Source organism: Syngnathoides biaculeatus, chromosome 10, assembly GCF_019802595.1.
Source record: "Syngnathoides biaculeatus isolate LvHL_M chromosome 10, ASM1980259v1, whole genome shotgun sequence".
NCBI classification, from domain to species: domain Eukaryota; kingdom Metazoa; phylum Chordata; class Actinopteri; order Syngnathiformes; family Syngnathidae; genus Syngnathoides; species Syngnathoides biaculeatus.
The window spans coordinates 8,404,429-8,416,945 of record NC_084649.1 but is presented as its reverse complement, the minus strand read 5'-3'; the positions used below and the strand labels follow the sequence as shown (position 1 = coordinate 8,416,945).

The following is a 12,517-nucleotide window of genomic DNA, read 5'->3' as shown; positions in this document are numbered from 1 at the left end:
CTTCTCAGCCACTTTACCTGTCTAAATAAAGGTTAAAACATTTGCACCCCCTGCTATTCTCAGATTTTTCTTTCTACTTCATTCTTTGTCGTTTTCTTGAGTAAATTTACATTTTACCTAAGGCCCACAGCCCATGAGGGGATCGAGTCTGGTGCTTGGGGGTCGAGACCACATTAACCATAATTTTTCAATGAAAGTCATTTTGTCCAAGGAATGTCGCACTTAAATGACTAGTTATCCCTCCATCCATTTTCTAAGTCGCTTATCCTCACAAGGGTCACGGGAGTGCTGGAGCCCATCCCAGCTGTCAACAGGCAGGAGGCAGAGTACACCCTGCACTGCTTGCCAGCCAATTGTAGGGCACATAGAGACAGACAACACTTGCACTCAGAATCACACCTACGGGCAATTTAGAGTGTCCAATTAATGTCACATTTTTTGGGATGTGGGAGGAAACTAGAGTGCCTGGAGTAAACCCATGCATGCACAGGGAGAATATGCAAACTCCACACAGGGAGGGCTGGTATTGAACCCGGGTCCTCAGAACTGTGAGGCCAACGTTTTACGGCTGCTCCGCCTTACGACTGTTGTCTGTTTCCATGTGGCCTGTGATTGGCTGGCAACCAGTTCAAGGCGTAGTCTGCCTTTTAGCCAAACTCAGCTTCGATAGGTTTCAGCGCTCTGCGACCCCAACCAGGATAAGCAGTATTGAAAATGGATGGATGGACCATTTGCCATCTTCCTGTCACTATATGTTGGTGACAAAAAATGTTTGGTTTCATCACTAATTCTCAGAATAATTAAATTAAATTTTGCAATTTCCCACGGTGCATTGGCGTACCAGACCACACCATACTGGTTGGGAATCACTATTTTAGTTGACAAAATGTAATGACGATGTATTTGATTACCTGATGTTCAACCTATATGTAAAACTATCGTAAAATGTGCCAATTTCTTCTCAATGACTGCTCCCGATTTGAAGAGAAAGGAACGCATTGGGCTTAATTGTGAGGTGTAAGCACCATGAGCAGTTATCTGCACTGACACTTAGCGTTGTGTTTTTATTCATTGATTTGTTTATTTTTTGTTGATAGCCAGCGTGTTGCAGGCCATGGCCGTGCTGGTGTGTGCAGAGATGTACCAGGTGAAACGGCTGCAGCATCTGTGCGAAGTGTGTGTGTGTGCGTACCTCCAGAGTATGCCCAGTAGAGAGCTGGCATCAACTGGCATCAGCGTCATCCGACTTCTCCGACAGGCAAAGGTCAGTGGTTGAATTTTGGGAGGATCAAAGTAATGGGTGACTTTGTTTTGAAATGCATTTGAAATTAATGTTTTGAAATTTGCTTTGCCGTTGACTTTTTGTAGTTCAACAAGGGTGGCAAAATTGCATGAGGCCCGCACTTGATTTTTAAGATAAACAGACAGGAGAAGGTCATTTGCTAAAGTTCAAATTGAATCATAATTCATTATCATTAAGGATTGTTATTATAAGTTATTTTGTATTCATAATAAATCAATTAACTAAGATCTAAATTTGTAAGAAACTACATGCATTTTAACAACTTTTAGCAGGTAAACCCCAACTAATTTAATACAACAAATATTAGAGGACTGTGTAAATGCTCAGTCGAATGAATTAAAAGGGGACCCCTGGTATGTGCTAAAGCACCATTTGAGGTAAAATTGCTGTTTCATCCGACCACTTACAGTGTCACAATGCAGAGCAGCTGTACGTGTGGCTCCTCCACTTCATCGCCAACAACTACCTGATCTTCAGTCACAAACCCGATTTCCTGGAGCTCTCAGGTCAGTGTGCATTACATGGGCACCAGTCATTTGGGGGGCAGTTGCATATTTCTGTTGATAGAAATGCAATGAGAACACTACAAAGTCGGTTTCAAATAAAAAAAAAAGAAAAATGTATCCTTAATGCTTTACAGAAAGCGAAGGGGAAAAAATAGGCTTTTGCGAAAATAGTAGTCTGCCTTTTTCAATACACAAATACTGTATTTACAGGATAAACACTTTAGCATTTCTCTTCCTGGGAATCATGTTGATACTCGTATTTAGTCAGATAATCGCTGTTCGCAAAAATTCACATGTGTGTTAAATGGAGTCTTCCAACTTCTGTGAAGCCCAGGACGACATTCCACAAATACCCCAGAACCTCTCTTTTGGATTTAGATCCGAGTACTGAGCTAGCCACTGTTAATCTTGCTGCTGTGAAACCAAAATGAGGCATGTAATAGTAAATAATAAATACTAATGCTTAATCATCTCCAAACCATATAATTATCATATTAGGACAAAAGTGAAGACAAAATAAATAAATAAATACTCAACGACCTAAAAGTTGGAAACAGTAGTGTACATACAATACTATATATCTGCTTATACATACTTACAAAAATATGGACATCTTGATTTTTGTACAGTAGTACATATGTATTTTAACATTTTAAGTAAGTTATATTCAAGTAAAAAGTCAAAATATATTATAGTATTAATAAACTACAAAAATGCATTTGTACTAATAAAAGGCTCCTCTTTTGTGGATGCATGAAAGCTCACCTTGAAAGCTGATTAATGAAATTAAAGACAAACTCCACTGTAGTCCCAGCGGTATATTTTATTATCATTCCTTATAGACATGAGGTGCATTTTTTTTTTTTTTTTTTTAATCTTTGGACGGGTACCGAAGGGCCCAAGATAAAGGCCAAGGTCAAGAGAGTGATTGAAGAAGTTCTGATACAGCAACACGGATGTGAGGTTGTATATAGTGTAGTAGTGTATGCGTGTGTTCCAGAAGAGGAGCGAGATCAGGTGGAGAGGCTGCGCTGGCCATCCAGAGGTTATCTGCAGGAGCTCAGCGAGTACCAGCAGCGGCGACGCAAACTACGCAAATCTCGATGCGTTGTCATGTGACGTCGCCTGGATGCGGAAAAAGACCAATCAACACGAAGAAAGGACATAAACACATTTTGAATCCCTTTACCGGAAGGAAGGCATCAGGAAGCGGTGACATTAACTGCTCGGGTTACAGAGGTGTGGGAAATATTGCAGATTGGAATCATTCGGAAATTAATTACAGAGAATTGACTTGAAAGTGAGGTCATTTCACGGAAAGGGAACATTTTGTTTTGTCGTAAGCAGACATCAAAGCAACAGCGATTGCCCTCCTTGCCCACATGTGAAAGTACCCTACTCTAGCCCAATCGGATTTCAGCTTGCGACACAAAGCCCTAAATAAAACAATACAAAATGAAATAAAAAAAAACTATACGATGAAAAAATAAAATATTGGGGCAGTTGAAATTCAAGGTACCACTGTACAGTGGATCCCCACATACTCACAGTTCTGCACCAGAAGATTCACTTACTGATTTTTTTTTTTTTTCCCCCCATTTTTTTCTTTCCCTGAAAATGCTTATTGGTAACGCATCCCTGCAAATGAAACATTTTCTGGGGTTAAACCAAATAAATAAATACTGTAGATTTTTTTTTTAGTACAACTAGGATAGGTTTACTTAGGATGCTAAACTGTATTTCTCCCCACTGTATTTCAGTTCCCCGCTTAAGAGCCAAATTTTTAAAATCCTAGTTTCTTCACATAAATTCCCCTGAAAAATTGAAAGTTTTGCAACCTTAAGCACTACAACATCCCTCTTAAACATGTGACTCCACACCTTTTGCATAAAGACTATTCTCTTCAGGGCAATCAAAAACTGAAGAAAAAAAAAATCCCTAAACAACAGAATGAATATAAAACAAATGCACCGTGGAACATGTATTCTATTTCAGGTCAGTGGATGCCTTGATGTGACACTCAAAACAGTGACATTGAATGGCTCCAAGTTGCGGACAACCAACGAACAAACCATGCAAATACGTACTGGACATCCCATCAGGATCATGTGTTTGCCCTTTTAAACACTTTCGGGTAATGACTTGATTGGACGTTGAACAAGCAGGGTGAAGCTTGTGGTTTCTTTTTGTACTTGACACCTGCCTGTCAGGATGTGTAGCTCCAATGTAGTGGACACAATTAAAACATTTGCATATCATGACTCTATCAGAGATAGAGCATCAACATGTCAACTGTCTCCATTTGAATTTCCTTCGACAGACACTAACATCCTGGAAAGATTGGGGAAGGCAAGGCGGTAAAGCTGCCAATCAGACAGCTGACACGTTCATAACCTAAACCAGGCACAACAAATTTTATCCATTTCATTTTTTGGTGCTCTTAATCATTGGATTATTTCTGATCAGAATTTCTCATATTAAATGATTACATGACATTGGATTCATTCACTTTGTAGTCTGTGTCAGTTGTGAATATTTCAAATTGGCTGAGAAATGTTTGATACACAGACAGCATGGTGGAAACTGCCTCACAGTTATGAGGACTCTGGTTCAAATCTGCCCTCGCCTACGTGGAGTTTGTGTTCTCCTTGTGCCTGCATGGGTTTTCTCTGGGTACTCCAGTTTACTTCCACATCCCAAAAACATACATGGTAGGATGACTCAAGACTCCAAAATTTTCCTTTTAGGTGTGAATGGTCGTTTGTCTACGTGTCCCTTGCAATTGGATAAGCGACTCGATCTGGGTGTACCCCAGCGCTTGCCCAAATGAATGCTCTGCATTTAGAGGGCCATGTGAGGGCATTCTTGTGTAAGCCTTGCAAACATTGTTGCAAATGTTATGCTAGTAGTAAGCAAAAATTGAATAGAGGCAACTGGTGGGAAGAATGTTCCATTTCTTTTCTGATGATATTTGCTACAGGATAGCATGGTGACTTAGTGGTTAACGCGCCTGCCTCAGAGTTCTGAGGCTGGGGTTCAATCCAGTCAAAGGTTCTGGGTTTTCATCTCAGCTCAGAAAGCCCCGTTCTCTCGGTGCTTGCGTGGGTTTTCACAGGCTACTCCAGTTTCCTCCCACATTCCAAAAACATACAAGTGAACTGAATACACTGAATTGTCAAAAGATGTGAACATGAATGTGACTGCTTGTCTATGTGTGTGCTGCGATTGGCTGGCGACCAGTCAATGGTGGACCTCGCCTCTTGCACATTTGAACCTCGGTCCTCAGAACTGTGAGGCTAACGGTCTAACCACTTGCACCACCGTGCCGCGAAAACTGGACATTACAACAATAAACATACAGTATATGATACTAAATATTTACATTATTGCGGGTTGGGAATCTTTTACTCACTTATTCATAGTTTTTATTACCTCATAGTTTAGCGCGGGTCACTGCAGAGCTCCAATGGACTGCAGCATTCCTTCCAGTTTGCCACTTTTATGCAGCGCTGCAACGTCACTGCCACCGCCGACACACTCCTCTCCAACGAACACCCGTGGCACCTAAATTCCAATGAACAGCACAAATGAGACGACAATATGGAAACTTGAAAAAATATATACATCACCTGCAGTTGACTTAACTAAGATATTACCGGTAAGTATACAAGGCTAACAAAACTACTAAAGTGGCCAAATAAACATTGGGTCAAACATGAGACAATGGCGGATTTTTAAAAAAATAATAATGTAACGTATTTCATGTAATTTACTCTTGAATCTCTTGCCATTGCTTTCTTCTTGTTTTACTTTATTTCACAATATTCATTTGGCTTTTATGGAAAGCAATTTAAGCATTTAGTTTATCCTACTACTGTTAAGAAATGCTCAAATGTCTTGATAGCGCAAATGTTTGAGCATTAACTCGATTTCTTGGATATCCAACTTAAAGGTCAAGTGTCATCCCTATAAACATTCTAAAATAGATATTGAAATGAAAAATACGTATAACATTATTCACTTCAATATCTATATGAAAAAATAAATAGCAGAGAGCGCGTTATCCTTGCGCAAAGTTGCGGAAGTGTCATTCAACATCCAAGTGGTCGCCATATTGGCTGCATCTCCTGCCCGTGACGTCACCCCGAACATTCACCATTGAAAACACGCTGTGGACCCTACTGTGGGAGACGAACACTCCTCTTCTGACACAGAAGCTCTTTTCAAAGAAGAGAACATCTCACAACCGTGTGAAGTTACCGGGGCAATATGACCCAATGGTTTCGAGCCATATTTAAATGATATGTGGATCACGGCCAAACCAACTCCCCGCCCGATCCACTTCCGCAACGGAGAAGAGGCACCGCTCGGCCTTGTCGACAAGCCCAATGGCAATTCACAAGGCGTATGGAGGCCGTACTTCAGTGGCTGCTGCGCGGAAGCCTTCCGATGCGCACGGCGACACATTTAGCACCCCTGATTTACAGATTACACCCCCCCAACCATTGTTTTTTTTTTTTTTTTTTTTTTTTTTTTTTAAATAGCTGTATACACACCTACCTGTCATTTGGAACCCACAAAGCTCTCGTCCTTTGCAACCCATTTTTCACGACGAACCGGATCTTTTGGAAGAGTATGAAGAGAGAATCCATTTTCCCAAGTGTTCGAGCAATAACCAGCAATGCAACGAGCTGGCATTTTGGCTAACACGAAGGAACAACGAGCTATCTTCCCGCAGGTAAAACTAATGGAAAGAAACGAGTCCGCTTGAGCGCGCTACTGCCTCCAATCTCACTTCCTGCTTCTTGTCGAAAACAAATCCCTCAAGAGGATTTTCATGGCGGGAGTTACAAAAAGCCATATACGTCAAAATCATGTTTTGTGGTGAATGAACGGATGGGTCCATACCGGCTGACATTTTTTCATTAATAACATACTAGAAATCATCCATTTCCTGACACTTGACCTTTAACATCCATGTACTAGGATGCTCTTTCTCCTCACTCATAGGACATACTAGTAGGACAACTACACGCTACTAATCAAGCATAACTGTGTGCTATTTGGCATCTACGGCTAATAGTTCTACTATCAAGGATATTGACGAAAAATCAAATGTAAAGGAGTCAATTCCTGAAAAAGCCACTGGAAGTGAGCTTTGGCCTCATTGACAAACTCTTGAAAAGCTGATTGAGACAAGAAAGTGGGAACATTTTTCAGAAAGTCACATGAACCCAAAGTGAACTATTAAAACCAGCGACGCAGCGTCAATTTGCATACACGCCACTGCTCTCGGTACCAAATGCGATTTATGATTTCTGGTCAATAACCGCAATTCTAATTTGAATCGAATTTGAAGTAATAAATGTTTTCACAGCGTTTTACGACAGCAAAGCACAAATACGACGTTACCTTTACGGCATGCATTATAGCTCATGTTAAAATTCTACTTTGGTATAAAAAGGGTACAAACCAGAGAGTAAAAAGATGGTGGGTGGGAAACTTACTCGTGTTGTACTGCAGCATCATAAATCGATTGTTGCCTCTCAAGCCACTTGAAAATACTGACTCACATCGTCGAGCGCAAAGGCATATTTTAACAATACAGTATGAGTTGTGCTGGCAAAATGTAGACAGAATTGAAATGCAAACTGCTGGCACGTCACGTATCCTTCGAGGAAGCTTGTCACGGTGCCGACGGAGTTTGAGGTCGTACTCACGGTGCGGGCGCCGGTGAGCTCCAGGAAGTAGTCCTGCATGCTGCCCATGTCTGGCCGAACGCTGATGTCAACACACTCCAGATGGCCCGGCTTGAATTTGTACTTCGACAAAACGTCTTTGGCCGTGACACAGTACGGACATGTGGGCTTGATGAACAAGACCACTTTGTCTCCTTTGATTTTAGCCTGGACGAATTGCTGAGCCATCTTCCGATTAATGGTCGACAGGGAGGGAGAGGAGGCTGTATGTCAGAAACACAAGGAAGGGTCTCCGGTAATTGGAGCCGCTGTAGTACGACATACATGACGACAACACACAGTCAGTCAAGTGAGCCATAAATCATTGTGGTAACAGTCACGTAGCCGATAATCTGGTAATTATGGAATATTTGTATTTATTTATAGCAGTTAGAGTGTCTAATACAAAAACAGTCCAGTGCAATGACCATTGTGCAAAGGGTGTTGAGACTTCAAGGAATGTATGCAGTTTAAAGGACCACTGTCATCAAATGTATGATTTTTAGAATGTTATTAATGAAAAAATGGCAGCCGACATGGACCCATGCGTTATTTCAACACAAAACATGATTTTGACGTATACAGTTTTTTGTAACTCCCGCCATGAAAATCCTCTCGAGGGATTTGTTTTCGAGAAGAAGCAGGAAGTGACGTACAGGACAGGACCTCCCTCAAGTGGACTGTTTGTTTCCATTAATTTTAACTCCGGGAAGGTAGCTCATTGTTCCTTCCTGTTAGCCAAAATGCTGGCTCTTTGCATTGCTGGACTTTGCTTGAACACTCGGGAGGATGGATTTACTCTTCATAAGCTTGCAAGAGACCCGGTTGGTCGTAAAAAATGGATTGCACGGGTGCACAGGACCAGGGCTTTGTAGGTTCCAAATGACAGGTAGGTGTGCATACAGCTACTGAAAAAAAAATAATAGTTTGGGGCGTGTCATGAACGGGGCTCGAGGGTGGACCCAAATGCACGACTCCAGAGACAAGCAGACAGTGCAGAGGAAACCTTTATTCGGTCCAAGGTCTGGGATCAGGCAGACAGTCCAAACAATCAGAAGTAATAGTACGGCATGCTTACGAGGGTGGTCAGTGGACAGGCGTGGGTCGGTACGCGGAGAGCAGAAGTCAGGCAAACACGAGTGCAGGAACGAGGCATCAAGGACGACGATCTGGCAGAGGACAAGTCGTCCCCCGGGTCCTATATATACTGGGTGGCATCAGCTGGGACAAGGTGCAGGTGTGCGCTGACTAATTGGCTAGCCACGCCCAGCCTGGGCAGGAAGCCAGGAGCATGACAGGGCGGACCACGTATTTGGTCTCTCATAACGTAACAAAGATCCGCGTAGATATGACAGGTGTACTAAATGTGTCGAAGTGCGTGTCGGACGGCGTCGGGCTGCTGCGTCGCTTCGCCAGCGAAGGCTGCGCATTGGGCTCATGGACAGCAGCGGCTCTGAACAAAGCTCCAAACAATGCCGAACTAAGTCGTGTGCGACGACAATGCCGTAAGGTGCCGCGGCTCGACGGTGTTGTTCATCGCGGCGGCGGGTATGAACAATGCCCTAAAGCAGCCCAGCTCGGCCCTGTGATAAGCCATCTCGGTGCTGAAAATGAGCCACTCCGGCTGAGGCGCCGCGTTCGCCGGTCATGGCTTCGGCGAAGGCTGCGCGTCAAGCTTGCGGACGGCAGCGGCTCTGAAGAACGCGGCCAACAATGCCTCACTCAGCCGCATTCGACGACAACGCAGTAAAGAGCCCCGGCTCGACAGTGTTGTTCATTGCGTACTGTAGCAGCTATGAACAACCCCCTAAGGCAGCATGGCTCGGCTCTGTGGTAAGCCACCTCGGCGCCGAAAATGAGCCACACCGGCCAGCTGCGATGAGCTGCGATGGCTCATCTCCGCTGCGGAAGTGGATCGGACGGGGAGGCGGTTTGGCCATGATCGCGTACCATCTGAATATGGCTCGAAACAATAATGTAATATTGCCCCAGTAACTTCACTCGGTTTTGTGATGTCTTCTTTTCGAAAAGAGCTTCGTGTCAGAAGGGGCATGTTCACCTCCCATAGTAGGGTCCACCGCGTGTTTTCATTGGAGAATGTCCGGGTGATGTCACGGACGGAGGATAAAGCCAATATGACGACCACTTTGATGTCGTAGAATGACACTTCTGGAACTTTGCGCATGGATGACGTGCTCTCCGCTCATATTTATTTTTTCCTATAAACATTGAAGTGAATAATGTTATATGTATTTTTTATTACAATATCTATTTTAGAATGTTTATAGGGATGACACTTGGCCTTTAAAGGTCTACCGACATCCCTAGATACATTGTAAAATTTATGTTATGAAACTTTCATATAATATTATTCACTTCAATGTCTATACGAGAAAAAAAAATGAGCGAAGAGTGTGTCATTGATGCGAAAAGTTGCGAAAGTCTCACTCAACATCCCAGTTGAAGCTATCTTACCTGCAACGTCATTTACAGATTTCACACTTGGACAGTTGCCATTGAGGAGTCGCTGTGCCTCCTGCTATGGGAGATGAACAAGAGATTTTCAGATTTTTCCGACGCCCCTTTTGACACGGAAGCTCTTTTCAAAGAAGAGAACATCTCAGAATCGAGTGAAGTGACCGGGACAATATTACCCTATTGTTTCGAGCCACATTTAGATGTTATGCGGATCACTTCTAACTAACAACAGACTCCCTGACAGTATGTATGACAGTATGTAACGTACTCAGGAGCACCCATTCTGGGCGAAGTAACTACTTCAGAGGTGGCCAGACACCGATGGTCGTTGAGGAGGTGAGAGCTCCTTTCTCCTGCACGCAGCCAATCCACCTCCCTGCCCGATCCACCTCCGCAGCGGCGATTAACAACGCCGGCCCGGCAGCGATGACGATGAACACTGGCCCGCACACATCAACACATTTACCACCCCTGACTTACAGTACGTACTTCATTACGTTATTATGAGGCGGATCTTTTGTTAGCTTCTGAGAGAAGGATTACATTGCCCCTCCCCCAACTATTATTTTTTCAAATATCTCTATACACACCTACCTGTCATTTAGAACCCACAAAGCTCTCGTCCTTTGCGCCTGTGGAATCCATTTTTCACGACGAACCGGGTCTTTTGGAAAAGTGTGATGAGTGAATCCATCCTCCCGAGTGTTCCAGCAAAATCCAGAAATACAACGAGAAGGCATTTTGGCTAGCACGCAGGAAAATCAGTTACTTTCCCGCCGTTAAAACTGGAATAAACACGAACCCTCCAGTGTGGACGTCTGGATAAACCATCACTTCCTGCTTCTTCTCCAAAACAAATGCCTCGAGAGGATTTTCATGGCAGTAGTTGCAAAAATCCGTATGGGTTGTTTTCACTGACGTCACATTTTTTGCTGAATTACCCATACACCACTGTGCGCCGCAATTTAACCTCTCTACATAATGTATACCAGTGTTGTAGACTCCGGAATGCTCTCCATTACTGTTTGTGTTTTTGTGTTTCGGGACTCGAAGTACACAAGAGAGGACTTGCCAACCATCAGAGAGCCTTCTTCTGACTTTTCTTGTCAACTCTTGCCAATTCGCTGAAGCGTTTCCCAAGTTGGTAGTCAGCGCGCTCTTCAAAGCCTCATGACGAAGAGGTTTGCGATCTGGTACACAAGTCTGGCTGCGTAAGCAGGGACATCGTCTAACGCTTCTGACGAAAGACTTTGGATGTGCTGCGGCTCTGTGCTTCACGCAGACTTGGCTTTGTGCACGAGTGCCCGATGAGTGACTGACGCTGCTATCACGCTGCCTGGCTTCAACCTCAATGTGCTTGTGGTGTCGCTGAGCTAACAAGCTTAATCAATACTCTTTTCAGAAGGCCAACATTACAGTTAAGATCCTTTTTCGAAAGATTCGAGAATTTTGTGAAATACTGGATTTGTTTATGTCATGGTCCTGCCGGTCTAGCCCTGGCTGGGCGGGTTCCAGCACACCGGCGCTGATTAGGAGGCGCACACCTGCGCCTCATCCTCGTTGATTATTCCCTGTATTTATAGGGCCCAGGGGACGACTGGTCTCCGCCAGATCGTCGCAACTCATGCCCCATTCCTGCACTCCCGTATCTCTGATCATAAACCCTTGTGTACCGACCTCCGCCTGTTTTCCGATCAGCCCCGTAAGCCTGACGCCTTTGACACTCCTGCTTTCTCTGATTAATCTCCCGTGTACCGACCCCTGCCTGCCCACAGACCTGCTCTCTACACCCGACGTCCTGACTACCGCTGCTCCACTTGACTTGTCTGCCTGATCCCCGACTTTGGACCGAATAAACACTTTTCCGGTACTACCTTTGCGTCTCTGGAGTCCTGCATTTGGGTCCTCCCTCCGTACCAATGGGTCGTGACAGTTTATTCTTTTGTCTTTCTGCCATTGTCATCAAATTTTAAACAAATAATAATTTAATAATAATCATTTGCTTGTGATGAACTAATATTCAGGTTTTACTTTTTGAAAAAAAAGGAATAAATGGAGTTTGCCTCGATATAAAAACTTAATATTCAAAAAATATATATGGGCACTTACCTGCATGCTAACACGGAAAACGAAAGGCGGTGGAATATCCTTTTATATCAACGAGGAAGGGTGCATGGACGTTACAATTTTCGTTAGCTACAACAACCTAACTATAAAAAATAAGACTGAATTTAACATTTACGAAGTGCCTTGAGCAGCTCCTGCTCCTCCTTTGTGATTTCTGCCACAAAGAGTAAAAGATCAAGGGCACAATACTGCGCCTTTGTTACGCAGTACTGAGTCCCATGATGGGTGTATGCCAGTTAGCCTAGTAGTCAGTCTGGGGTTGATGTGCTGTCGGTCGCGTCTTCAATAAATGCAGTTAGAAACATAATGTTGTCCACCTTGCGTATGTATGAGTAACGGAGCTCAGGGATCAAAAACGTCTGCGG

The 12,517-nt window shown here is 43.6% G+C and overlaps 2 protein-coding genes across 4 annotated transcripts in view; one reads left to right on the top strand and one right to left on the bottom strand.

The window, feature by feature from the left end:
- Nucleotides 1-2,928, top strand: part of rhobtb3 (Rho related BTB domain containing 3) — a 30,634-nt gene extending 27,706 nt beyond the window's left edge. Inside the window, exons 11-13 of the mRNA XM_061833215.1 lie at nt 1,098-1,264; nt 1,713-1,809; nt 2,810-2,928. Of these exons, the coding sequence (XP_061689199.1) occupies nt 1,098-1,264; nt 1,713-1,809; nt 2,810-2,928 (383 nt within the window). The remainder of the gene's footprint in view (nt 1-1,097; nt 1,265-1,712; nt 1,810-2,809) is intronic.
- Nucleotides 2,613-12,260, bottom strand: glrx (glutaredoxin (thioltransferase)). Of its 3 annotated transcripts, none has more exons than XM_061833211.1 (4): nt 12,135-12,260; nt 7,530-7,816; nt 5,242-5,373; nt 2,613-2,934 (listed from the first exon to the last, which is right to left on the bottom strand). In XM_061833211.1, the coding sequence occupies exons 2-3, from the start codon at nt 7,734-7,736 to the stop codon at nt 5,260-5,262; spliced, it is 321 nt and encodes a 106-aa protein (XP_061689195.1). In that variant the 5' UTR covers nt 7,737-7,816; nt 12,135-12,260; the 3' UTR covers nt 2,613-2,934; nt 5,242-5,259. The 3 variants fall into 3 exon arrangements, with proteins under 3 accessions (XP_061689195.1, XP_061689198.1, XP_061689196.1); XM_061833214.1 differs by lacking the exon at nt 12,135-12,260 and adding an exon at nt 8,626-8,715; XM_061833212.1 differs by lacking the exon at nt 12,135-12,260 and adding an exon at nt 8,626-8,710 and having other exon boundaries at nt 7,530-7,771.
- Nucleotides 12,261-12,517: the final 257 nt, after the last annotated feature.